This window comes from Chanodichthys erythropterus, chromosome 2, assembly GCF_024489055.1.
Source record: "Chanodichthys erythropterus isolate Z2021 chromosome 2, ASM2448905v1, whole genome shotgun sequence".
In the NCBI taxonomy this organism is placed as follows: Eukaryota; Metazoa; Chordata; class Actinopteri; order Cypriniformes; family Xenocyprididae; genus Chanodichthys; species Chanodichthys erythropterus.
Genome location: NC_090222.1, coordinates 1967501 through 1994561, shown reverse-complemented (window position 1 = coordinate 1994561; position 27061 = coordinate 1967501). Strand labels below are relative to the sequence as shown.

Sequence of the window (27061 nt, the reverse complement as noted above, 5' to 3'; positions counted from 1 at the left end):
GATGCTCCTCAATGAAAGTTGATGGATGTCCCTTTTCAGTCCAAAAGCTGGTTAAATATTTTATCTGGAACATATCCTTATTTTACATGCACATCACTCCCGCAATAACATCTATTTATCATGATCAACCAATTTTTCTACATTTTTTTTTCTTCTTCTCTGAGTCAGAACAGATAATAAATTTGTTTCATTTTCATTCTCTTGTCATCTGTAAGAATAACAGCGGTGGCAGAAGAGAATGCTTCGGGTCTGATTGTAGTGTGCAGAAAATTAATCAAAGCCTCACAACAGATCGAGAACCAAGAGCAGATTAAAGTAGCGCAATCTGTGAACACTTCAGCATGATCAAAGTATTCGACAAATCACTCTAATCAATCCAAACAACCTCAGATCAACCCAAATGCACAGATAGCATCGCGGTGATAAAGAAAGAATGAATTGAAAATGAGAGATGATCATTAGACAAATGATACAGAGAGACTTCACACTTAAATGATTGCTATAGTATCAAGAAGCAGTAATTTTTTGGTACTAAAAATTACTATCTACTTATAGTTATTACAATAACTGGATAATAACTAGGTACTAACCTTGAACCTACCCTAAAAAAACCTTAACCCATGTAGTTGCCTCATATTAACCTGTACTTTCTTATATAAGTACAATGTAAGTACACATACTGTAAAATAAAGTGCAACCAAAATATGAGTGTCTTGCATTGTGAAAAATGTTATTATTCAATGCTTATGGTCCGATAGTGACTCAAAAATATGTATTACAGTCAATGCAGGTTGAATGGTAAAATGCTCAAATGAAAATAAATATTTATTTGATTGTTGTTTACTTATTAAATTTGCGATTTTCCTTCTTTCTGTCTATCTCAGCCCCCGTGGTTTTTGCCTCATCAGCAGTCGTAGTCTACATGTGCAATCGGCTGATTTGTCAAGGGTAACTCCAGAAGATTCTGATAGGCACTTGGCAAATCACCCAGTTGATCTAAAATATCGACCGGCCACAAAAAGTCATTACACACAATAATGGCAGGCAGGACCTTGAGTATGTGACTTAATTAGGTTTCAAATGCCATCAGATGTGTTCTCAGAGGCACAAAAAGACCCGAGTTTAAAATGCTTGAAGATTTTTTGCAATTGGCAACAATTTCCCTTGTTACTAACCTTAAGTTGATTATGGGTTTATTTGTAGTTTTACCGGAATAAGATATTATTTTGTATTTTTCGTGCTGTCAGTATGCATTTCCGTTTTGGAGATTAGTCAGGATTAGTCATAAACAGATTTGTGTGCTTCTGCCACAATTTGTGTCATAGCAATCATGTAAAGGGGGCAAAAATATGACATTTTAACCAATAGCTGTATGACTTTTCTTAAAAAGATTATTCTGAAAAACACCTGCATATGCTTTGTGTTCCCAGTGAGAGAGCAGTGTGAGCGAGAAAAGCTTGTCTGTGGGCGGTTTATTGATAATACAGTGTGATCTAATTTGTATTTGTAGGTATATGACTTTAAGGACACATATTTACAAATCATTTGAGGTTCATAAAATTGTATTCAGAGAATTCATAGATTGATTTTACTGAATGTATAAAGTGTGATATTATTGCATCAACTCTCTGGTGCTCCTCGCGTGACGGTCAGAAATGACAGATTTTGTTTATTTCACTTAAATTAATGTAATATATTTATTTTGATCATGTTTTTTATTTAACATTTTGTATTTTTAGGGGATTTTATGGTACTAAATTTTATATTTATGCAGTAGTTATAATTAATTTATTACCACATTTTGAGCATAGACCTGAAAATGTAATTTCCAACTTAAACTGTCATAAATATTGAATGGTTTGAGGCAAAGACTGAAGTGTGGTCTCTTTTTAAAGAAGATTCTTGGCAGATTGTTGCTAAAGTGAAAGTAAAAAAAAAAAAACTAAATAAAAAATGATATAGAAGTTTAAGTTTATTGTTATGAAAAATGCACAAAAATACTATTTTCAATTTTTATTTAAAATATATATTTTCCAAAACACTCTAAACATGTGAGAAAATCAAAGCCATAAATCTAAACAAGTTGTGTTCCAAATTTGAGGTTGATATCTTTAAAAAAAAAAAAAAAAAAGAGCTTTCAGTCAGATTTTGTTTGGGCACAGTACATCATTTTTGACCGTGAAAGTACCAAAACCTAAGTTTCGCACCTTTCCTACAAAGTAGAAATTTAAATAAATAAATAAATAATATATATATATATATAAAAAAAAGTACAGTTCTGTTAAAAAATGACCAGTGGGGTGAAACAGGTGTTTCTCTGAAAGGACTTTGTCATTTAGTGATAAATGAGTCTCATCATGGCATTGATCTGTCATCTGCGACACCACTTTTGTAAATGTTATTGCAATTGCAGTTCCATCTTTTCGATTTATTAAGTACACACGTAAAAGATTTTACATTTTTAAAGTTGTCATTGTTTTGATATTGTGTTGTTTCAGTGTCTGTCCAAACCAAGGATAATACTGGAGTTTGCAATACTACTATTATTATTATAATTGTTATTGTTGTTGTTGTTTCAAGCTCAAATATTGTCTACTGTCTATTGTATAAATGTGCAAATTTAATGTTAAAACAGAGAGAAAGCATATTGTATTTGTCAAAAAAGCATTTATTTATTAAAAGTCTGATTATGAATTTGACTTCTCTTCCAGAAAACAAAGATCTCCACGTATGATAAGATGTGGGAGTTCATGAGCAGTCGAAGACATTCGGTCATGGTGAAGAGCATCGAGGAGGGAATTGAACGCGTTCTCACCTCAGATTATGCCTTCCTCATGGAGTCCACCACCATCGAATTCGTCACCCAGCGCAACTGCAACCTCACACAGATCGGAGGCCTCATAGACTCCAAGGCCTACGGGGTTGGCACCCCAATGGGTAAGGCAGTATGCACTATTCCTTTTATTTTTATACTATTATCCATTTTATTTTTAAAGCTGTGTCATGGTGCTTGTATCACTCTGCATGCATAAAATAATTTCAATTGAAGTCAGTTTTTTTATTCTTTGTCTTTTATTCTTTTTTATCTTTTCTATCTTTTATTATTTTGAAGTGTTTTTTTTTATATATATAATGCAACAGTGTTTTATTCTCTTGTCAATCAATATCTCAAACAATGATCAAATTGTTGCTGCATATACTGACATCACTGCCCTATAATCAATAATCAATCACAGCCATTTGCTCAGAGCTGAATAAATTTGCATAATCAAAATCAAACCATTTCTTTTTTTTGCCAAAATACTTATTCTCAGCAGCATTACCTTCATAAAAAATATAAGTCATACACCTCAACAAAAACATGAATCATTGAGCAGCCTGATTGAAATGAGAGACACAGTCGTTTATCAACACATCTCTGCCATGCAGAAGTGTATTCTCCTCGAAGTGTGTTTCTCTCAGACTGCAGCGTCGACTCAAATCTTCATTTCATTTTGATTAATGACTGTCTGGCTCTGTCGGTGAAGGTGAAGCGGTTGAGGTTAGCGTCTCTGAACGCCGCTCAGCGGCTCAGTGAATGTGCAGAAACGCAGACCCCGAGGCAAACGTGCATGAAATAGACGAATGGATGAGATAAATAAATGAAAAGAGAAAGTGTGAGGCGTTTCCCCTCCTGTGCATATGATTATCAGTCTCAGTAGCAGATTGTCTTAATCCTGTTATACATGCGGCTGCGGGCTGTGTCAGCAGCAGAAATGTAGAAAAAAACAGTCCTCACAGTAAGACTTGAGTCTAAAAACATCCAGAATTGTACATGATACTGCTGTAAGACATCTTAAAACACTTTCCTTATCACGTGTTTATAGAAAAGAGATTTAAGGTTTCTATGATCTTCTTCACATTCCTTCAGAGCAAGTAGTGTACAAATAGGTATCCATTTGGAGATTTTTTCTTTTGTATTTATTACTTTGTGTGTGAGAGAGAAAGCCGAAGCTTGTGGTTGCAGAATAACGTGGACCTCAAAGTTACATACGCAACAAATGACCTCAGCATGTGATTGTATCGGGTATAAAACAGCATGAACCATTATATGCAGAACTGCTTTGAAAGACTAAAATTACTAAGAATGGAAAAGGCACCTAATGTGAGGAATAAAGGCCTTTTGGCCACCTCTGAAGCCAGACTCCTTTACCTCCGGTACCACGTCAATCAGCCAAATTAATGAAAACCACTTGCTTTATTTCACTCATGCAGTGTGTATGAACCGATGTATTGTGTTCAGTATGCCGTGGACTCGTGTGTCTGATATTAGTTCAAGAACAAGACCAGATTCAAAGATCCATATTTACTGCCAATGCTGGGCAATGTTTTATATTTAATCAATAAATACAATCAGAATAATAAGACACTATATAGAGCTGTTTGAAGAGGCATCATTCAGTAATGAATCACTGCTGTGTGTTACTCAGGAGCGTACAAAACTTCTGCTATGGACTTTTTAGAGCTATTTTCGTGGCTGAAAAAAAAGCAAAAACGTGTTTAAAACTGTGTCTAAAACATAAGTCAGTTAGTGTTTATTGAACGTTTGTATAAAATCAATATCACATTTGCAATTCTGCACATATTCGTGAAAACAGCTCTCTTGGTCTTGTGATATTGCTTAACTATATCATATGTAATGCATGATTTTTTTTTTTTTTTTTTCTGAATCTATGAAACTTAAGTTTACTCGAAACTGAAGACTTTCTGAATGAGGAGAATTGCTGAGTTTAAATAAATGTGCAATATGCAATTTGACCCTGAGTACCCAGATTTTTATTACAACAAGAGTGGCAAAATATGCTATTGTTGTAATTTGCATACCATAAAAATAATCTGTTGGTTAAGTGAAGCAGTTATAAAAATGCACAGGAAGATGATTAAATGAAATGAGAAGGATTACACCATGTCCTAACCAGGAGCGACACACAATGTTTTCCAGAGACAAGTTATTTGACAACACAACATGACAAGTGTACCACTAGGGTAGCTGACCCAAAAATCAATATTTTGTCATCTTGTACTCACTCGTGAACTGTCTGTGTATTATTTTGGCTCTTGCATGAAATACAGAAAGCTTGTTTGAAACAACAAAACTGGATAGTGATTTTTACTGTAAAGCTTAGATACAAAAATCGGACAAAGATCAATAAGTAAGCACCATAAAATTGGTCCATGACTTAGTAGCATTTACAATGTCCACTGATAATATTCCCCTCTTTTGTAACGTTCACATGTCACGTGCGGTTGTCTTTTGTAGCAGTAGAAACAGTCTGGAAACACTGATCAGTAAAATTCCAGGGACAACTGAGAAGTTCTCTGCATTACGATTGATAAAAACTACATGTACTTTTATCAAATCATTAGACCGGGAGGAAGTAAATGTCCAATGAGAAAATTACTGAGCCAGTATTGCAGGGAATGTCAATACCGAGATGGTGAGAAATATTCTGATTAAAAGAAGGACAGCTGCATTTCTTAACAGGGAAGCTGACTATTGATCCTCAGCCAGGATCAGTGATCTTGGGTCACATTCTACCGAATAATTGAACTTTTTAAACATTGCTATAAAGTCTGATTCATTTTGAAGCACCTTCTTACCAAGAACTGCCCATTTAGGAATAGACTGTGTGACTGGCAAGTGAACTGATCATCTAAAGTCAGTTTTGTTTTCTGTGCGGCTTAAAGGGATAGTTCAACCAAAAATAAAAATTCTGTCATCAGTTCTTCGCGCAATTGTTGTTTAAAATCTATTAGAGTTTTGTTTATCTCTGAAACACAAATGAAGATATTCTTAATTAAACCTGAGAGATTTCTGTCATGATATTTGCATGTCATTTGAGGGTGTTCGCAGTGGGCTGTTTACATTAATGTCGCGTATCCGAGCCTAGGTGCAAGTGTATTTAACCACTTACATGACTCAGCCGAAAGCACAATCACTCTCCAGCGCTCTTCTTCGTGAGAATTTGAGTGTGCAGTTAAAAACTAGCATAAAGTGACATCTGCTGTTAAAACTAAGCTCAGAATCAATTTAAAAGAGAACATATCAGAATCGATTCAGATTCATCATTGCAAGTCGAGAATCCAACATGTTCTCCAACCAATACGCCTATATAGGTCGTTTATCACATCCCTGAAATGTGACCCATAGGAGCGTTTACTAAAGTTGCGCCCCTATTGACAACAGGACACTTTCATTTTAATGCATTGTTCCCTTTTATCTGCGTCATATTTCGGGTTTCGTGTCGCTTTGCAATATACAACAATATGTAATCATGTGATCATGAGTTCGATATTTATTTGTGGGTTCGAGTGTATATTAATTAATTAAGAATGAAGAATCTTTATATTGTCATTGTATGCATACAGTAGTACACAACAATGAAATTAAACAAGCAACTCTAAAAGACGTGTAAAACAATAGCAATAAATAACTAATAAAAATATTAACAACAGTTGTGCAACCATAATGTAAAATGAGGTAGTGCAGAGATACTTTAGACAACATAAATATTGCACATATATTCATAATTATGACATTTAAAAAAATGCTTATATAATCATGTTCATAATTGTACAAGTATAAATACCACAGCAGTAGATTTGGCAATAATCACTGCATTCACTCTTATGTATCCTAATATATATGCAAGTAAACAGTACACATCAACGTGTGTAAATGGTTATTTGCAATGTGAGTGTCGAATTTGATTTAGAGCAGCCACGGCTCTGGAAAAAAAACTGTTCTTATACCTGCTTGTGCGTGAGTAAATGGCTTTAAAATGCCTACCTGATGGTAACAGTTCAAATAAATGGTGACCTGGGTGTGTGGAGTCTTTACAGATAGTTGCCTTTCTGAGACATCTTGTACTGTATATATCCTCCAGCGCTGGTAAACAAGTCCCAGTGATCCTTTGTGCGCTGGAGACGACACATTGAAGTGCCCTTCTGTCTGCTGCGGTACAGCTATGATATCATGTAGAGATGCAGTATGTAATGATGCTCTCTGTGGAGCAGCGGTAAAAGGTTACCAACAATTCTTGTCGCAGACCAGCCTTTTCTAATGTCCTCAAGAAAAAACAACTGTTGCTGTGCTTTTTTTTACTTGAGCGGTGGTATTTATGGTCCAGGTAAGGTCCACTGTAATATGGGCTCCAAGGAAATGGATACTGGGCACCCTCTCCACCCTCTCTCCATTGATGAAGACCGGAGCTTATTCCCCATCCTGGGATCTCCTAAAATCAATAATGAGCTCCTTTGTCTTCCCAATGTTCAACAATAAATTTTTCTCCAAACACCAATTTCTGCACCTCTGCTCTATAAGCTGATTCGCCATTATTTGTGATCAACCCCACTACAGTTGTATCATTTGCGACCTTTACTATAGTTTTGGTGTCAAATGTAGGGATGCAGTCGTGGGAGAAGAGTGAGTACAGAGTACAGTGAGTACCCCTGCGGTGTGCCAGTGCTCAGAGTGATAGTGCAGGATGTATAAGGGCCCAGTCTCACTGCCTGGGAGCGGTCCGTAAGAAAATCTTGAATCCAGTTTTGCAGAGCAGTGGGCTCAGGCTGAAGTTTTTTAGTCAGTTTGCATGGAATAACAGTATTAAAAGCAGAACTATCATCCATAAACAGCATCCTGACATGCGTATTGGGTCTTTCCAGATCATTCAGAGCTGTCTGGAGGGCCAGCACAATCGTGTCTTCAGTGGATCTGTTCGGTCTATATGCAAATTGATATGGATCAAGTGAGGCCGGTATGGAGTCTTTAATGTGCGAAAGTAGAAGTCTTTCAAAACATTTCATCACTACTGGAGTGAGGGCCACTGGTCACTAGTCGTTAAGAGAGGTGATGTTCTCTAAAGTGTATATGCACTATTAATCTCTAAGGGTAGGTTTTGGGGTGGGGTGGTTGTAGTCGTTAATAAAAAAATGAGTTTTGCTTAATGAAAATATGACAAATGGTGTAAAAAGTCCACACATTGCATTTAAATGAACACGCATTTTGATTGTAAAGACAGTTTCATGACGACAGACGTAACACGACACATTATTTTTATGCCAGCTAGAGGGCGCATGACTTTAAAATGTAAATATTGGTCATAATAAGGTGCTTGAAAAACGACCTATAGGGTTTTTGTTTTTTTGTTTGTTTTTTTGGAGGACAGTCTGCGAGAATCGATGTATTCTCCCAGCCCAAGAGGATACCACATTTCGATTATAGGCTTATTAAATACCCATTAAACACTTTATTCCCACTATATTGGGCACTTTATTTTCACTTCTTGAATATTGTCTTAATTTTTATCTCTCTAAGATGATATGTGATAAGAAAAGGAAGAAGAATGAGTTTGGCAAAAGGCAGGTTCCAACACGTGCCAAAATCTGCTAACAAATAGGTCTATTTTGTACATGTTAGTCTTGCTCAATCAGACATTAGCAGGTGGAGATAGTGTAAATATCCACAGCCAGCAAGGTGGCTCTTTCCACTTGGTGCAAAAAGGAACTCCTTTAGAAAATGTATAGGGTGAATATTCATTTCATGCCAACTTTAACACCACACAACCTTCACAAGACTTTGTTTCCGAGTAAACTGGTGCACCCCGAATCCCAGAGGTTTTGAAGAAGCCAGACAATCTTTCTGCGAGCAGTGCGCATGAGACGGTCAGCCTGATGCATTGTTTATATGATGAGAAGTGCTATGCAAATAAAAATGACTCGCTTGACTTGAACAGACTGTGTCATGCCATCAGAGACTGAGTGTACCAAATAATTTACCTTGGAGCTATTTGAAAAGGGGGCAGATGTTGAAACCGAATCTCTGCCACATGTGAAGCAAGGTGCTCATGAGTTTGAATTTGGATAGCCTCATTTCCTAGTCCTGTTCCTCCTCTTTATCTTGTTGCTTCCTGTCCTTACTCTCTATTACGCCTTTCAGCAGTAAAACTGGCAGATCGAGGCTGTAAACAGGTGAATTCTGAATATTCATGCAGGTGTTCTGACACTATAAACCATACAGTCATAAATTGCTCATGTGTCAGGGTCCAAACAGTCCAGAATATCTTAATCCATTCATGGTTTGTGGGTCTGTGTGTTGGTTTAAAATGCTATCTAGGCTTTTCCACATGGACAGCGAAAGCCAGCTATCAAGTGCCTCGTCTCACAGACGTTAATGCTTTGTCACTCAGCAGGTTAAAATCTGTCAGGTATGCTGTCTAACAGACAACCCAGTCAGGGTGTTTCTTGCTTGTCAGTTGCGTGTCATGGGATTGCATTGTGTAGAGCAAATGCAGGGCACATGGAAAAGGATGTTTAGCATCATCACTCCCTTGTGTGCCATTCCCAGACAGCTCAGCACAGGCCATTTCCATTGCTAATCCTACCCTTTTGGAATCAGTTAACATGGGCAGGGTGCATACAGACGTGCGTTTAGCATATATCTCACTAACTTCAGCAGCCCACTGCCGGCAGGATGCATTAATGTTGAAACTGTAATGGTGAGAGATGCCCGAGTCCTTCTGGCAAGCGTTCCTGAGCTGGAACAGACAGGGTCAGTGTTCAGACCATCTGCGTTTTGGTTTGTTGGATAATTAGATGTTTAAACGAGAATATGTTAATGCTTGGCACAATTGAATATCTGATTCTGTACTGAGGCAGGTGAAAGAAAAAAGCAAGTGAAATGTTATTGGGTTTCGAGTGCAGAATAATGAGCCATTGTGGCTTTAAAGTGAACATGAAGACCTCAAAACAGTGTGCCAGTGGTGTTTTAGGAAGGCAGGAGCCCCTTAAAATCCAAATTCACATTCAGCTCTTCCTATTTTTGGGTATATATCACTTTTCATTCAGCTAGACTCCATTGGCTTTTATTGAATGGAGAAAAAAACACTGAAACATTTTCAAAGTATCCTCTTGTGTTCAACAGAAGAAAGAAAGTCATGCAGGTTTGGAATGACATGGTGGTGAGTGAATGATAACAATATGTTCATTTTTGGGTGAACTATGTCTTTAAATATGTATTACTGTGGCATTACCCTTGTGAAAAGAAGTAATTTTAGCATACAGTACCTATTACAGAAATAATATACTTCAAAGGGGTGGTTGATTATGATTTCACTTTTTTAACTTGCTGTTTGATCATAAACAACACTTGCAAAGTTACGATGCTCAAAGTTCAATGCAAAGTTCAATTGTTGTTGAACGACCGAAGCGTGAGCTCTTAAAGCTCCGCCCTCTTCTGGAAAGGGGGCCGGGAGCAGCAGCTCATTTGCATTTAAAGGGACACACACAAAAACGGCGTGTTTTTGCTCACACCCAAATAGGGTCAAATTTGACAAGCTATAATAAATGATCTGTGGAGGATTTTGAGCTGAAACTTCACAGACACATTCTGGAAACACCAGAGACTGATATTACATCTTATGAAAGGGGCATTATAGGTCCCCTTTAAATGAATATATTTAAGTGCAAAATGAATGTAATGTTTTCAGACCCTTAATTACATGTTAATTCCGACTAAATGAAAAAGTTTAATAGTTTAAATGTGTTAAATGTAGTTAGTTGAACTTCTGAGTGCTTTTTTGACTTACGAGGACTTTTTTATATGTACATTTTGTCTTTGAAATACGGTTAAAGTGTACTGCTTTAACAAGCATTTATGGTAAACTAAAATATACTTTAATGTAATTTCTATTGAAAATCATATGTCATGAAATTAAATATATTTGCAGTTACACATTTGTAATGACGACATTGCATTGTATTTAGTGTACACATTACAGTTTATAATCTCAAATTATACTTTACCACATGCAATCACAATGTTGAAATCTGCTTTAAAGTAAAACTTTTCATTTGACAATTACAAAATGCACAAATTGTACTTAAGTATGTTAAACAGAGTGGCCTTTTATTTTATTTCATTAATATTTTATAATCGGCAAGTGCAGTTACTATAATTTTACGATTTTTACGTTCACTACAAGTAAGTGCACTTAATTTTCACAAGGGCAGTGAAACCACAAGTAATGACTTTTTCCAAATCGGTTTCCCAGATGCTCCCTCCCATCTTCTATTGTTGAAAACACGTCTTCCTGCCACAATCTCACACCATTGATTCAGCCAGTGAATGCACTACAGAAACCACAGTGTTTTCTAGAAGTTAGCATGCAAATGGCATAACTTAAATGACTTTGCAATGTAATCTGAGATAGTAGTGACTAAAAGTATATTATCATCGAAACACTTTGCCTCGAGCTCCTTTTTTCACTTGTGACTTCATGTCTTGCTAAATGTGAGTAGCACTTGCGGTTTATATCAGTGTTTCGGGGCAGTGCCACTTACCTCTTGAGGATTGTAAAAATAGAAAGCCCCCCAGTCAGCTTTCAGCCTGTGGACGGCCTTGTCCCTGGAGGCATCATTAAGAAGAGTCATGTACAATGCCATGTCATCAAACATCTGTCAGGAGTTTACTTGTGCAAGAGGAGCTACTAGTATCCGCTGCATTTATTTAAGCTATCTTCTGTTCTTACTTACTAAAGGTACCTCATCTATTTGCCATAGGTGTGTATTTGAAGAACATTGCTGTTCTATGCAGTACAGTGTATCAAATATGCATTGTGTTACTTGTCTCTAATGTTGCAAAATAAGGATTTTGATATGTCTGTATTCAGGCTTTTTATTATATCATTCCACCCTTTTGTTTCAGTGAAAGAGTACTGCATATCAGTTAGTTGAATCTTAAGAAAGCGGTCTTTTTTTTTTTTTTTTTATGTTTAGTTTATTTATTCACAGGGGCAATGCACATTAATAAATATGGCTGTAAATGTGCCAGAATTAGCCAAAAAGGCTTATTTTTCATCTGTAGACCCCTGGCAGAATGTTAAAAAGTCACCCTAAAAAAAAAACAACAACAACAACAAAAACATCTTGTATAAATAAACACACACATGTACGCATACACACACACAAAATAAATAAATAAAAAATGCAAGTATGACACAAGGAAATCATACTATAATACAATAATAGTAAATGATCTAAAACAAAATATTGTGCTACATGGTCAAGAACATATTCTATTCATGTTTCACACCCAAATCATATGAAAAAATTATTGTAGCATTACTCATTAAGTAAGCAGAACTATCAAGTTTTGAATTTGTAGTACTCATGCATGTTAATTACTCTTGACTCTTACTCGCGTGAGCTGGTGTATTTTCCCCAGGTTTAATAAAATGACTAAGACATCGTCACACTCGTCCGCATACATGGTGATGAGTGAGCGAAAAGGATACAAAATAAACATTCAACTTAGGTCACAAATAGAAAAAGGAAAATAAAAGGGAAAAGAGTACAAAGTTGATAGAAAGGTTATCTCTTCTCCTGCCCACCGTTCGCATTCTCTTACAGACACACACACAGAAATCCCAGCCCAGTTTCAGTTAAACTTAAGTTAGTCTAAATTAAAAGAAATGTTCATACAACTCAAAATGATGAAATAGTTCAGTTTACTTGAAATATGTCAGTGCTGTGAACTCGAAAGAAAAAGAAAGTTCTAACTACTCATAACAGTTAATTAAACTGAACTACTTTATTCAATTTAAGTTTGTCCTACTCAAAACAAAGTTTAAGTATTTTGAGAGTTAGGGTTTACAGTGTAGTTAAAAGACCTTAAAATAAAGTGTTACGCTTTTTTAAAGGTATTTCATGTAATGGGAAAAAGATGCAAATGCTGGAAAAAAATTGATGGAGCAAATAGGATCTTGTCCATGGATTTACAATGCATGTATTGTTATATACTGTATGTAAAAATGATAGTCACCAAAACCATCCAAATGACTGTACTACTATCATACAATTCCCTCTCTAAGTGCTAACAGTGAGCATGAAAGAAATAGGAGTTTGATTTCAGCAAATAAAGGGCATGTTGTGCTTCACATACTTGTGTGGTGCATTTGAGCAAAAGAAGAGTTGAGTTCTCAATTATCCAGGCAATAATACAGTCCTTATTATAGAGAGCTAACTACAGCAGTACCACTATTACAACATGAAAGGTTCAGCATGATTCGTGAGTGCTCTTGTTCTACCTCATATTTCAGATGAAATGAGAAATCACTTCTCCAGCCGGTTTTGATCTGTGCTGAACGAAGGGAACGCGACCTGTTTACCTCTTTCTGCGACGGAGGTGAAATGGCTGATAGGAATCGGGGAGAGTTATTGAAGCCCACATGGAGGCCCGGAAGGAAACATTACATCAAATTAGGAATAGCAACTAGTTTTAATTAGACAGAAAATAAATAGATAAAAGTGGGAAATGCCAGTCCCTCGAATGTAATTGGGTTTTATTGGTGTGTTATCAATGGCACCCTGGGAGCTGTGTTTCAACAAACAGCATTAGGGTTTTATGGCTCGTACTGCATTAGCGTCTGTATTTCTCACCTTTGTACTGCTTGTATGACTGTGAGAAACATTATCTTGCACCACTGAAGTGACAAACTTCATGTTTCCTTTTCAACATCTCAGCTTTTCTCAAAGTCTAGTAGCAATGAATGAGAAATATTTATACATCAGCTTGTCTTAATGTGTATTGTTATGCATTTCTCAATACAGCATGAGGTATACTTTATACGATATTAATTTCAATGATATTTCATTATTTCTTTTTGTTGCTGAAATTGAGTCTACATTCATACATACATTGAGTTTACATTCACCATGAATGTTGAGCTCTAAATGAGGTAGGCCACACTGCTGGTACATTGTATTCAAGGTCTTCTGAAGCCATGCATTTCACCAACAGACTGAAATTTAATTTGTGATTCACTTATAATCTTCCCCTCCAGTGAGCTGTTAACTAGAGAACCCCTGTTACCGGATCATTGAGGCAGTGATTTTCATCAAAGTCTTTCAGTTTGTTTTTTGAAAAGAACAACTGATTCTTTGGGAGGGGAAAAATGTTTAATGATCTTATTTTTTTTTTTTATTATTTTTACCTAGTCTTTGCAAAATAACTCTTCTTTTGGTCACACTTTATATTAGATGGCCTTAACTCTTTCCCCTCTGTTGATGAGTTTTTCCATCATTTAGGACACAACGCTTCCCCTCCATTGACGACTTTTCCCAGAAATCCGTGGATCACTGTTATAAATTAGGGGCACTGTTACACATATTCTGAAAGAGTACAGCATCTCTGAATCCAAAAGCAAGCTAAAATGAAGATCTGCCTAAACCAGAAGGAATGGATAAAAGTTGCTTACGCACAAGTAAGCTAATGTGATCATCAAATGTTCAACAGCATATAAATCAAAAATGCCCAAAGTTACGGAGTGGACCCTTTTCACAGACTGTGATGATGCATTTCCACAATTATCAACATCGCAAATCTGGTAAAATTTGTCCTATTTTCATTTTTCATAAATGTAATGCACGCTTATAACGCTTTATATAGTGTTATATTACCCTGTCAGAAGTTTAGAAGTTTATCCAACTATTGATGACTTCCGACTCTGAGAACCCCGGAAATGTGAAAAAGCTCCATGAAATGTCGAATCCACGAAGAAGAAACGACTGTGAAGCTTTGGGGGTGTTGATGGACTCTTTTCCATATGTGTTTTCATCATCATTCTGAATACGGACAAAGTCTTTGACAAAAACATTATTTTCTCAGCTTTTTGGTCCGAAATGTTGTTTGTTATGAAATTTACCCACAATAAAGTGTTGAGTAAACAAGAAAGAATGAAGCTACAATAAAATTAGTTTGTTTGTTTGTTTATGAAGCAGAGGCTCTGTCCTTTTGATAAATTCACTGTTTATATATTCATACAGCACAATATTCTGGGTGCCTTGAATATGAGCAAAAATTCTGGAATACATAAAAAAAAAGCTACTTAACCATTAGATGTACTATACTTATTATATCCCTTTCATGCATGAATTATGACAACCTCAGTCAGGATTTTTCCCCTATGTGTTTTTATTGCTCTTAGGACATGAAAAACAAGATTTGAACATGATTTTTTAACACATTTTTCAAAAAGATTTTCAGATGTCCACTTGAGTGGATGGTATGTGTTTTTGGTTTTAACTGAAGAGATACTGTATTACACATAAAACAGTAATACTGTGTATTTAACAACCAATTAATAAAATTATATAAAATCATGTGAAAACTATAAAATACATACAAAAATGAATACAGTTTGAATTATTGCAAACACAATTGAGGTTGTTGGTTATTAGCTAATAATTCTGATTATGTTTAAAATGGACACATTTCTACTGTAGCTCTCCTCTCTGAGAAAACCTCAGACTGAAATCGACATTGATCTATCGATGCTTTTAGACTGTGGAAAAATGATTGAGTAAAGCAATGAAGTAAACTGCATTGTATAATCAGGTTACGTTTTGTGTAGAGAATAAAATAATGCATTACAAGTAATGTGCATTACATAATCAGATTACTTTTTTTGCATTATGTAACATGCATTATGTAATCATATTACAAGTAAAATGCATAACATGCATTACGTAATCATATTACAAGTAACATGCATTATGTAATCATATTACAAGTAACATGCATTACGCAATCATATTACAAGTAATGTGCATTATGTAATCAGATTATAAGTAACGTGCATTACGCAATCATATTACAAGTAACATGCATTATGTAATCATATTACAAGTAAAATGCATAACATGCATTACGCAATCATATTACAAGTAACATGCATTCTTTAATCAGATTACAAGTAAAGGTAGTCTAAAACAAATTTTGAGAATCCTAAAAGATTCATATAATCATGTAGTCTTTGAAAAATCTGTAGTCTTTGATTGCTAGTTTGACATGTTCACCGACAGCCAATTAATAACCATTGCGATCAAATTTTTCCTCAGGCGAAATTCTGGCAGTGTCAGAAATTACGTGCAATATGTAATCTGATTATTTTTGATCGAACAAGTAACACATTACATTTTTTAACCTGCAAGAGTCTCCTTGGATCACAGGAGTAGATGATCCAATCATAAATACATAAGATCATTGTGGAAATCAAAACAAACTGGAAGTCAAAAGACAATGAGTGCAACACTGAAAAGGTTGCATAAGGTCTATAGGATGATGCACTAGTGTCCACTGTAGTGGTTGATGTGCAACTATGCCATCAAATCCCATACATATGCAAAAAAAGGCTTTTGAATAGCTGTCCACTGTAGTGACATCTATGTGTTAAAGGGATATACATACATGTTGGTGCATTGTAATAATATTTAATGTATGTACATTTAATTAACATTTGTAGTTAGTCTGTAAACTTTACCCCTAACAATAACCCAGCGCTTACCCCAAAACCTAACTCTAACTCCTAAACCAAACTAAATCCAGAACAATGTGTAGTTACACACTGAATCCATAGTCTTGTATGTATTTATTGTTAGTATGTAGTAGTTATTAGACAACTAATATGAAGTGTGATTCTTCTTTCTTTTGATTATGAGGCGAAATGTGACCCAACATGTCAAGCATATGACACGTTCTTGATGATTTTGTGAGATTTCACCCATCTGACCACCATAAATAAGCAGAACTAATTCTCAGCATCTTTATTTAATCAGTTTCCTCTTTCTGACCCTTCAGGGTCCCCGTACCGAGATAAGATCACCATAGCAATCCTGCAGCTACAGGAAGAAGGGAAGCTGCACATGATGAAGGAGAAGTGGTGGCGAGGAAACGGCTGTCCCGAGGAGGAGAACAAAGAGGCCAGCGCGCTGGGCGTCCAGAACATCGGTGGCATTTTCATAGTGTTGGCTGCGGGACTCGTCCTCTCTGTATTTGTGGCGGTTGGGGAGTTTCTCTATAAGTCCAAACAAAATGCACAGCTGGAAAAGGTAAAGCAACACTTTCACATTTCTGGACTGCAGTGAACATTTGTAATCTGTTAAAAGAGTCTAGGGATATTATGCACGTCTTTCTAGAGAAAACAAATCACAAGAAATGGGTTTGCAATTTTGTGTTTCATCAGCAAGGGTATTGTGGGTATTATAAGACAGCCAGTCAGATGAGTTCAACTGATGCCTCTGAGTATGAAAGAGTCTGTTACAAATCAATGCAAACAATATTAATTCTGTCTGAAATTAGCTTCAATGTTGTGAGAGCAAAGCATGAGGTATATTTCACTGGTAATATTTTACAGACAGAGCCTGTTTCTGGAGAGCAAACAGTCCTTCTTGATGTAAGTCTCTGAAGACAGAAGGGCTTGGGCTTTACTTGTTCAAATGGCTGCCATTGTGTCATCTCGCCTCAACAGATGTGTTGTTCTTTCCCCTTATCCACTTCACTCCAATACTTGATCTACTGAACCAGTAAATGCTTGAAGTGTACAGTCCATAATGAGGTAGAACAAAACTGCTTGGAAATGAATGGACTCCAGTTCTTTCACATATCGGCTCTACACGAGCTGTGATTTCACTCACTAGACTTTAGTGCAGGTTTGCTTGATAGTATTTGTTTGTTCGTTTATTTGTTGGTTGGTAATGATTTTGTCATTTTCTATTACTAATATGAACTTTGCAGGAGATTTCATTTGAGGATGTAGTTACTGTATAATCCATGCGGTCTGATCTTTAAGGGCATTTTCTCTCTCGAGTCTTCTTTAAAAAAAAATAAAAGAAGAAGATGTACACAATAAGTGCATTGTATCAAATGATTAATTTAAATGCAAGTATACAGTAGTTAAAGACACCAAACATAAAGTGGGACAGAATTGTATTGTATTGTATCATTTATAATATATTTGTTCATCATTTCTCCACTTTCAACACCAAGCCTTATTTAATTTTTTTTTTTCATATGTAACTGAAAGAAGGCATTTAATTTTTCATTTTTATTTTACAGTAGTTTTTTGCCGTTCACAAATTAGCTAGAATAGTCATTAATCTGCAATCACCAGTGATCACCAGCAATCTCATTGGAAACACATGCCTCTATCTACATCTTTGCGAAACTTCAAACTAGGGCTATCACGATATCAGATTTTCCTCCACACGATTATCGTGGCCAAAAGAAATCATGATAACGATATCGCGATATCTATATAAATCTTGAAAAAAAGAAATGTTGTATGTCAAACAGTCCATCATTTCATCTTTACTTTGTTTATTTTGTGATTTTGGAAGAATCATACCATTGCAAACAAAAGGAACAATTATAATTAATTGCAACCAATTTGAAATATCTTCCTTGTGATGTGACTTCTTATCACAGAATTAGGCAGAAATTATGTTATTTTATAGTATTCTATATGGTGATTAAGGCTATGTTGATTAGCATTGCATTAAAAATAAACATTATCCTTAGGAAAATACATGTGATGGCTTGAAGAACATTGATAAATTATTAATGTTGCAACGGTGTGTTAATTCTCTTCCCCCCGGTATCACAGACGAGGCTTAAGCTAATCCTAGCAAAATGTGCATGTTTGAGCTGTTTTAACTGAAAGCATATTGTACTGACATATTGTGGGCCATTGTTTTGTCCCAAGAAGCACACCAGTGATGATTTTTTTCTAGTGAACATTTATAAAAAAATACTTGAATGTCCTAATTCAACTAATGTCTAATCTTGGCTTAGGCTAAACCCTGTCTGTGAAACCGGGCCTTCATGTTTAATCAATCAAAATGACTCTGTATGCATTTTATAGCGGTAGCTGCATGTCTTAGGGATTTCCTAGAACGTCAAAAGTTTTATTACTCCTATGAGTCTCTCTTGTGGACTTTCTGAGCGAGGGCGCCCTCCAACGTTGACTATGAATGAAACAAATTACATGTGAGAGTTTAGCATTCCAGATTATGCTCACACAGCGTATTTTGGGTAAAAAAAAAAAAAAAAAAAAAAAAATGAAAAAACAAATACTGCTCTCTAAAGATATTTGAAGTAAACACACGATAATCCATGGGGCTTTATCAGAATGAGCACACTTTTGGACTAAAAGCCCAAAGGGATGTAAATATAATAACAAAACACAGAAAGTTGTCAGCGGGTAACAGGTTAATGTGACATTTCCCGTTTCAGGACTAGCAAAATAATTGTAACTTACTCTCTGTACAGTGGCCAAATCTTCAAAATAACAAAGGAGGAGGTGTGAAGGTGTTGGTTTTGCAGCCTTTTGATTGGCAAGTCCTGTAGACTGGTCTGATTAACGAGTCATTTTCACAGAATTCAAACAAAACTTCCACATTGGCGAGCTCACTTTCATGGAGTGCGGGTAGTGTCTCGTCTGTCATTTCGAATGGCATGCTTTTAGTACATGTCATGTTATCAAATGTGTACTATTCATTTTAAATATGAAAGTATTTAAATTTGAAAGTGTCGCGAAACGATGCAATGTAATATAACTTTGCAGAAATCTCACCACAGGCACGCTTTTCCAATGAGGTTGGGTTGGACATAGTATAATCATCTAATCTCTTCCTATTTGCATATTATCATTACTTTAGTTTGGGAGTCCCTAAGGGACAAAAATATTTATAACAAAATGAACCTGCCACGCTATGTGTTCTCATTGCACATGCCGATCAAACTGCACAATGGACGCTGAGATGGTTCTCTAAAGAGGTCTTCATTTGTTTGAAGCATTCAAAATGTACACCCTAAATATGGATAATCTAATGCTATTTTTAAGCCTTTGTTCAACTACAATGTCAGCATCAACCTGCCAGCTACAGTTTTGATAGTTTTCTCAAAAACTATCTCAAAAAGCACAGCTCTGTTTATTTACTCATAGAGGAAGAAGAGTCTTTTATACTCATCTCGGATTCATTGTATCGACCTTTCTAAGTGCTTTTGTTTGTTTGCTGTAAGCCATCGTATTGACATTCACAATATTCTGGCAAGGCCTTATTCTGCTGCCTGATCCTTGTTTAATGATTACACTGACATGATAAGCCGACTGGCCAATGATACAGAGTTTGACAGTCTGTGGAGACATAGAGAAAGAAAAAGACCTATAGTTCATGACATTTCTTTGTTATATATTGTTTAAATCAGTGATTCTCAACTGGTTTGGCCATGAGAGCCACATTTCCCCATGGCCATTAAGCCACGACCCACATTTTTAGGAATTGTATTTCTCAAAAATGGTTGACACACACAAAGTCCCACTTCACTTAACATACAAATAAATTGTATCAACACTGGTGAATAAATGGTATAATGTAAGGTTATTAAATAGCAGTCCCAAACTAGTGTTAATACAATAAAGCTAGTAAGTCTGTATGAGCCACTAGTCACACACAATAACACAAAGTGAAAATAAAATGGGGTTAAACTTTATTTTAAGGTGATGTAGTTACATTAATTACTCAATTAAGTACTAATTAATATTAATTATGTGCATTTACAAATGGTTAGGTTTAGGGTTAGTTACTTGTAATTATGCATAATGTATGTGTGACTATGTCACCTTAAAATAAAGTGTTACCTAAAGTGGTATTTTGGAAACTACAGTTACCATGGTAAATACACAATATTACTACAGACCGTTATTAAAACATAGACACTGATCCTGATGAACAGAATGAACATGCATGCAAATTCTTCCCAGCTAACACACAACATACTAGTTGCCTAATTCATTGGTAATTTTTGGTCATTTCTTGACTGACTAATTGACGACATAACTTCGACTTTGTTTTTCTGAGGTGAGAGACATCTTGTTTCATAACATATAGAATAATGACAGTGACAAATATCCTGACAACATCTTATCTGACCATAGATACTGAATCAGAACAAGGTGTTTTTCACAGGCACTCTTTACCTAAACTGCGTCTGACAGAAGAGTCAACAGCTTTCACTTTCACACATGCCCTTCAGAATAAAACTTTCACATCAGTAAAACATTTAGAATTTTTTTTTTTTTTTTTTTTTTTTTTTATTGACCCACTCAAAACAAACAAAAATCTTGTGACCCTCTGGTTGAGAAACACTGGTCTAAATAATGTTAGTTAATGTTCTTAATGAGAGTTATTATGATGTGTTACTCAGAACATGTAGTTTGTTCATACCGGGTTCCTGGGTTGGCTGAAAGTCTGGTATAAAAGGTCCCTGAACCTGTAATGGTTGAAAACAGCGTTTAGATTAAATGTATTGTATGTAACACTTTACAATAAGATTCAATTTGATAATTTGAGTTAACAACATTAGTTAACATGAATTAAAATGTTTTCTAAAGCATTTATCAATCTTAGTTAATGTTTATTTCAACATTTAATAATGCTTTATTAAAATAAAAAAAGGTATTCATCTTATTTAATGGACCTGAGCTAACATAAACTACCAATAAACAGTTGTACAGTGTTTCCATTACCTAATGCTTACAAAGATAAATAAATACTGTAACAAATGTAGCTATTGCCCATTGTTAATGTTAGTTAATGCATTAACCAAGGTTATCTAAAACAATCTTATTGTAAAGTGTTACCAAATGCATAAATAACCATAGGCTTCATGGAGCACATGGTGTCGAGAGAGTGTATCAAAACCGAGACTGATGGATGATGATTTTGTCAGTATTTTAATTCAATTTAGTAATGCTTTTTTATGCAAACACACGCTTGAGAGCATGCAAATCAGGTATCATATCTTGCAACTGAAAATGATAGAGAGGCAATTAAAGTATTTTTGTAGAAGACTTGAGCTTCTGTCTTTTGTTCAGGTTTTTTTTTTTTTTTTTTTTTTTACACTATTCTGCAGAAGAAGAAAAAAAAAAAAAAACATCATATGGAAATGCCTCTTCCCCCTCAGCAGCACATTCCCCCAGAAATTTGCATTTTATAATTGCCTCTATTTTGTAAGATTAGGAAAGAGCCAACAGTCTGACCAACAATCTTATTGCTTTAGATAAAATGCTTTTCTAACATAACGTGATGTAGATTTTCTGCGGTTTCTCCCTCCAACACCAGAACACAAAAAACAGATTTATTTGCGTCTGGTTAAAATCATTTACACTGTTAATAAAATTTCACAGATTCAGCATCAGAATGGTGTATCATTTTAGTAAATATGACAAGTATTGCAGGGAAACTACAACATATTTTGTAGAATTGCCCATGGTTTATTTATGGAGTTTATGAATATTTGTTTAATGCATCTTTATTTTGTCAGTGTATGCTCCAATATAGATCACATACACATACACAAAGGCACAAATAAATTAATGTTTAAATAAAATGATTCCTATAATATTTCTGCTTCTCGTTTTCCTTTTTTTTCCTGCACATTTTACATGAATATTCTTCCACCTCTGCTTTCTGCTGCTCTATTTCACTTTACTGTAGTTTGAACTGCTAAAGAATCACATCTACACCATCACTACATGTCAACTAAATCTCATTAGAGTATATAGTAGACTTTCTGCTTAACATCTGCTAACACCTTATTATAATTAACTTTACAACTTCGTCTACAAACCCGAACCCAAACCTAACAGTCTACGAATACTCTAATGAGAGTTAGTTGACATAGTTGCAAAGTTACTTATAGTTAGTAGAATGTCTGAAGTGGACATCGGGGTGAAGTGTAATTGAATCCGTTCTCCTGAAAGTCCACACTTAATGTGTTAATACATTTTCTTCTTTTTCTTTGATATCTTGATGTTTTATGTCCAATTTGTCATTGAAATGTTACTGTTTAAAGGTTGCTCTTTCAAAGCCTTTGAACATTATTGACTTTCTTATTTACATTTAATTGAAGTTTCAAATATTTATCTAATCATATCTGATTTATCTTAAAATTCCTGAGAATAAATGAAACTTTTTTTTCTCTCTAATTTATTTTAATTCTTATTCCTGTGGTATGCAATTGCCCCGTAGACTTCCATTACTGCAAATGAGGGAAGAGTCAATATTATTGTGCATCACTCAGTATCTCGTATGTGTGGCTGAATTTTAAACATCAATTATTAAAGTTTGCACTAGTCATAATAATCTAGTTGCTAATGTTCTGTTATTGGCTATTGTGGAGGATGTCGATATGAAGAAAGCAGATCATTGGGTAAGAAGACTGATCAAAAGCACCTTTATTATTTCATATATTCACGTCACTCACAGACATATCTTAACTGAAAATGCTGCAAATGAAGTCAGATTGTTCACAAAAGCTGAGCCGCAAGATGAAATTATTCATAGCACAAACTGCACAGGCAATTTTTGCATTTACTTTTGTGTGTATTGGTGTTTATTTTGTACTTTTTGATGATTTTATTAATTTCCAAACAAATCTGAATAAGTCATAAGACTCTAAAGGATGAGGCTGTTGGATAATGTGTGTGTTAATAATTTATTAAGCTGAAATGCAGGATGACAATCACATGTTTGCTTGCTTCACCATTATACAGCTGAAAACACCACCATTTGTTTCTTGTTTGGAGAGTTGAGGGGTGGGAGGGTGTTTAATTGGCCATACGGCCATACAGGATCTGAATCTGAAGGAAAATAATATGCATCAATAAATCATGCATCATCCTGGCAGGAGGAAGCAAGGTGAAATCTGCCATGGAGAAATCGCTTTTGTTGTTATGTTGTGCATCCACACGGACACCAGCGTAATCATTCCACCCCGACTCCATTTCCACCTTTCACCCCCTGCTATCCATCACCCCACAGACCCCCACTGACCCCACTGTCCTCCACCTTTCTGGGAACTGAAAGCCAGTATGTGTGTTTGTGCAGGGCTTGACATTAACTTTTTTGCTCTCCAGCCACTGTGTCTAGTGGTTTTACAAAGTTACCAGCCACACAGCATTTTCACTGGCCACAATTTTGACATCGATACCACTGGGAAAAACTGCAATATAGATATTTTTAATATAACCTCTTAATTTGGCAGCAGGTATATTAGGCTGTTGTCACTTTAAGACCAGACACACGGATTCATTATACCGTTAAACGTTTTCTTTCTCAAATGTTAACACTTAAAACATAACTGACTGTGTTTACGTGAATACTCACCAAGACCGGCATTTTGACATTATTTTGTGTGAATTTGACTGTTTAAGCGCAATAAGCAGTGAAAAAAGATCTCAAAGCCGCCTCTCAGTACTAAATTATGTGCTGCACTTTAGGTGTGAGAACAAAATCTGGGGGAATGAGTAAAATAATGTGCAATACGAGCAGAAATTCATGCCCTGAAACACCAACAATTCATACGGAGCATATGAAATGAGGAGGGTTTGTGTGTAACTCGCTGTCGGAGAAATGAGAGAGAGAGAAAGAGCAGCTGGTATCGTGTATCTATTCTGCAGAAAATGAGTATTGGAAGCATTTCAGATATTTCAGTATCGAAACAGTATGTATCGAAAAATCAGTATTTTTGACAATTTTCATAACAGCGCTAGAACAGTGTCCTTTTGTTTACAAAAGTCCCTTTCAATTTAAAAGTCTCTTGCGACTGACTCATTCACTCGTAATGTTTGACGCCATCTAATGGACGTTCACTCAATCCATATTACGCACTGATGGACCCTTTCTCAATGCCAAATACAACATATTATTTATATAAAATAATATTTATTGAAGAACAATATTTAAATTAACAACAATAGCCATTATAAAGGACAATAGGAAATAAACACAATTGTATAATTCAGTAAAACGTACAAGAGCAGTGCTCTACAGGATGCAAGTTAAATATAGGCCTAATATTAAATTATTAAATTTAACAAAGCCCTATTTGATTTGCTCTGAAACAAGATAAATTAATAAGACCAAAGATTGCCAGTTTTATGTAACCAAAATGAATTATATCTCATGTTTAACCACTATAAGACACAGCGGCAAATCCCCGAAGCACTGGCTGAGATTAAGCTGTTCTCAGCGGGTACTCGAGCACTAAACAAATTGTAAAATAGGTGCTATGATTAAAAATGAATCAAATATAACTATATATTTAACTAAATATATATAAAAAAATACAGTTGATTTGCTCAGTCGCCATGACAGTCGCTTCAAGCTGAGTGATACAAACGGTGAAAAGGAGTGTTGTTATCACTAAAATATTGCACGGCTATCAGATTCGAGGACCAGAAAGAGCTGTTGTGTGTGTGTATATATAATACACATGCATTTGGTTGGCGGGTGTTAATGTCAAGCCCAGTGTTTGTGTCTTGGACGCGAAGGAACATCCGGTCATCTGTGTTCTTCTGTCTGCACAGAGATCCTTCTGCAGTGCCATGGTGGATGAGCTACGGGTTTCCCTCAAGTGCCAGCGACGGCTCAAACACAAGCCGCAGCCGCCCGTCATGGTCAAAACGGATGAAGTCATCAACATGCACACCTTCAACGACCGAAGACTGCCGGGCAAAGAGACCATGGCTTAAAATGGACACCAGCCCGCTCTTTCTTGAGCCTGGAGAAGGAAGCTTCACGGGGGGAAATTTGGGCGGGGAGGAAGTTTGTTTTCTATACGGGGAAGGGATCTTTAATGTCATTTCAAACAATTAGTTATTGAAAACAACAGCAGAAACTGAAACATATTTCCTGTGGAAATAACTTGAATCTGGGCAAAATTTTAGTTACCTCACGGCTCCAGATCACCACCAGAGCAGAGACTGACCGGTGCCAGCGTTCAGGGTAACTTTTAGCAGGAAATACACACAGTGTGATGGAGGGAGGTTTGTCTGCTCATTGTGTTATTGTATTATTTTTGGTTTGATGACGCACTTGGCTGTTGTCCGTCCACAGAGAGCAGCTGAGTCCTTTAGAGAGAGCGAGGAGACGCGTCCTGACAAAGACAGAAGCAAAAGAAGGACAGATTTTTAATACATACAGTACCTGTGCTACTTTTAGGAGCAAATTAAAAAGTACTTGGAAGCGATCGATTTGCAGCACTGTTTGCTGAGCGCCACAGCAATATCACTGAAATCATTTAACATGTTCCTCAGCCACACTCACAAGCAATGGAAGCAGGACAGAGCAACAGGCAATATACAACTTTAATTTGTTTCGCATTTTCAGGCCCATGTTGAGCGTCCAATCTCACAAAAACACGCCAGGCCCAAAACACATTTCAACCTAAAATCTAAAGACAAAAAAAAATGACTGAATCTATTTTAAAAATGCCTTTTTTTCAGGACCATTGCGTAAACATATTAAATATATTGCACAATTAAGCAATTTCTGTCCAAATTTGCATTGTAAAAGCATTTTCTTAATATTTCTTAATAAGATACTTTTATTGGAGATCAAAATTGCATTAGATAATAAGACTTAAATTATATTTACAAAGTGAAACAGAAGTTCATTTTTTACCCTATTTTATGTTGTTGTTGTTTTACACAAACCTCTCAAATGTATTGTTTTTTTTATTCTGATTAGTGATTCTCATTATATATTATATTCTACAGAAAGACAATATACAGAATTTTATATATATATATATATGTTTCCACAATTAAGTGTAAAATAGAAAAGTTAATTGAGACTTTTCATCTTCTGATTTTTTTTCCCACAGAATTGTGAGATATAAACTTGAAATTCTTACTTTTTTTTCTTACAGTTATGAGTTTATATCTCACAATTCAGATTTTTTATTATTATTATTATTATTATTATTATTATTATTATTATTATTCTGAGATAAAGTCTCAATTCTCTTTTTTTATCTTTCATTCAGTGGCAGAAACAAGCTTCCATATATATATAATTATTTTTATTTTATTTTTTTTTATTTTGCATTAAAGAGAGGTAAATGTGTTTTAACTGTCATGACAATAATATCACACAGAATAAATAAAGAATATGGTCCTAAAATAGGCTTCATTTAATTTATGCTATAATACATATTGGTATTGATTTTTTTTTTTTTTTTTAAATATCACCTGCAAATAAAATATTTTTACATTTCATGCTATTCTCTCAAAAAACTCTCCACAAATTGGGTAAATTAATTCAATAAACAAATTGCAATGTATTTAATTTGGTTTACGAATGTTTCTTTTTTTCTATGATGGCCACAGCAACTATAAAC

At 35.4% G+C, this 27061-nt stretch overlaps 1 protein-coding gene across 1 annotated transcript in view; it reads left to right on the top strand.

Annotated features, from left to right (window-relative positions):
- The window catches only part of grik2 (glutamate receptor, ionotropic, kainate 2), a 251086-nt gene extending 225674 nt beyond the window's left edge, over nt 1-25412 (top strand). The window contains exons 14-16 of the mRNA XM_067391519.1: nt 2712-2937; nt 16676-16926; nt 25248-25412. Of these exons, the coding sequence (XP_067247620.1) occupies nt 2712-2937; nt 16676-16926; nt 25248-25412 (642 nt within the window). The remainder of the gene's footprint in view (nt 1-2711; nt 2938-16675; nt 16927-25247) is intronic.
- Nucleotides 25413-27061: the final 1649 nt, after the last annotated feature.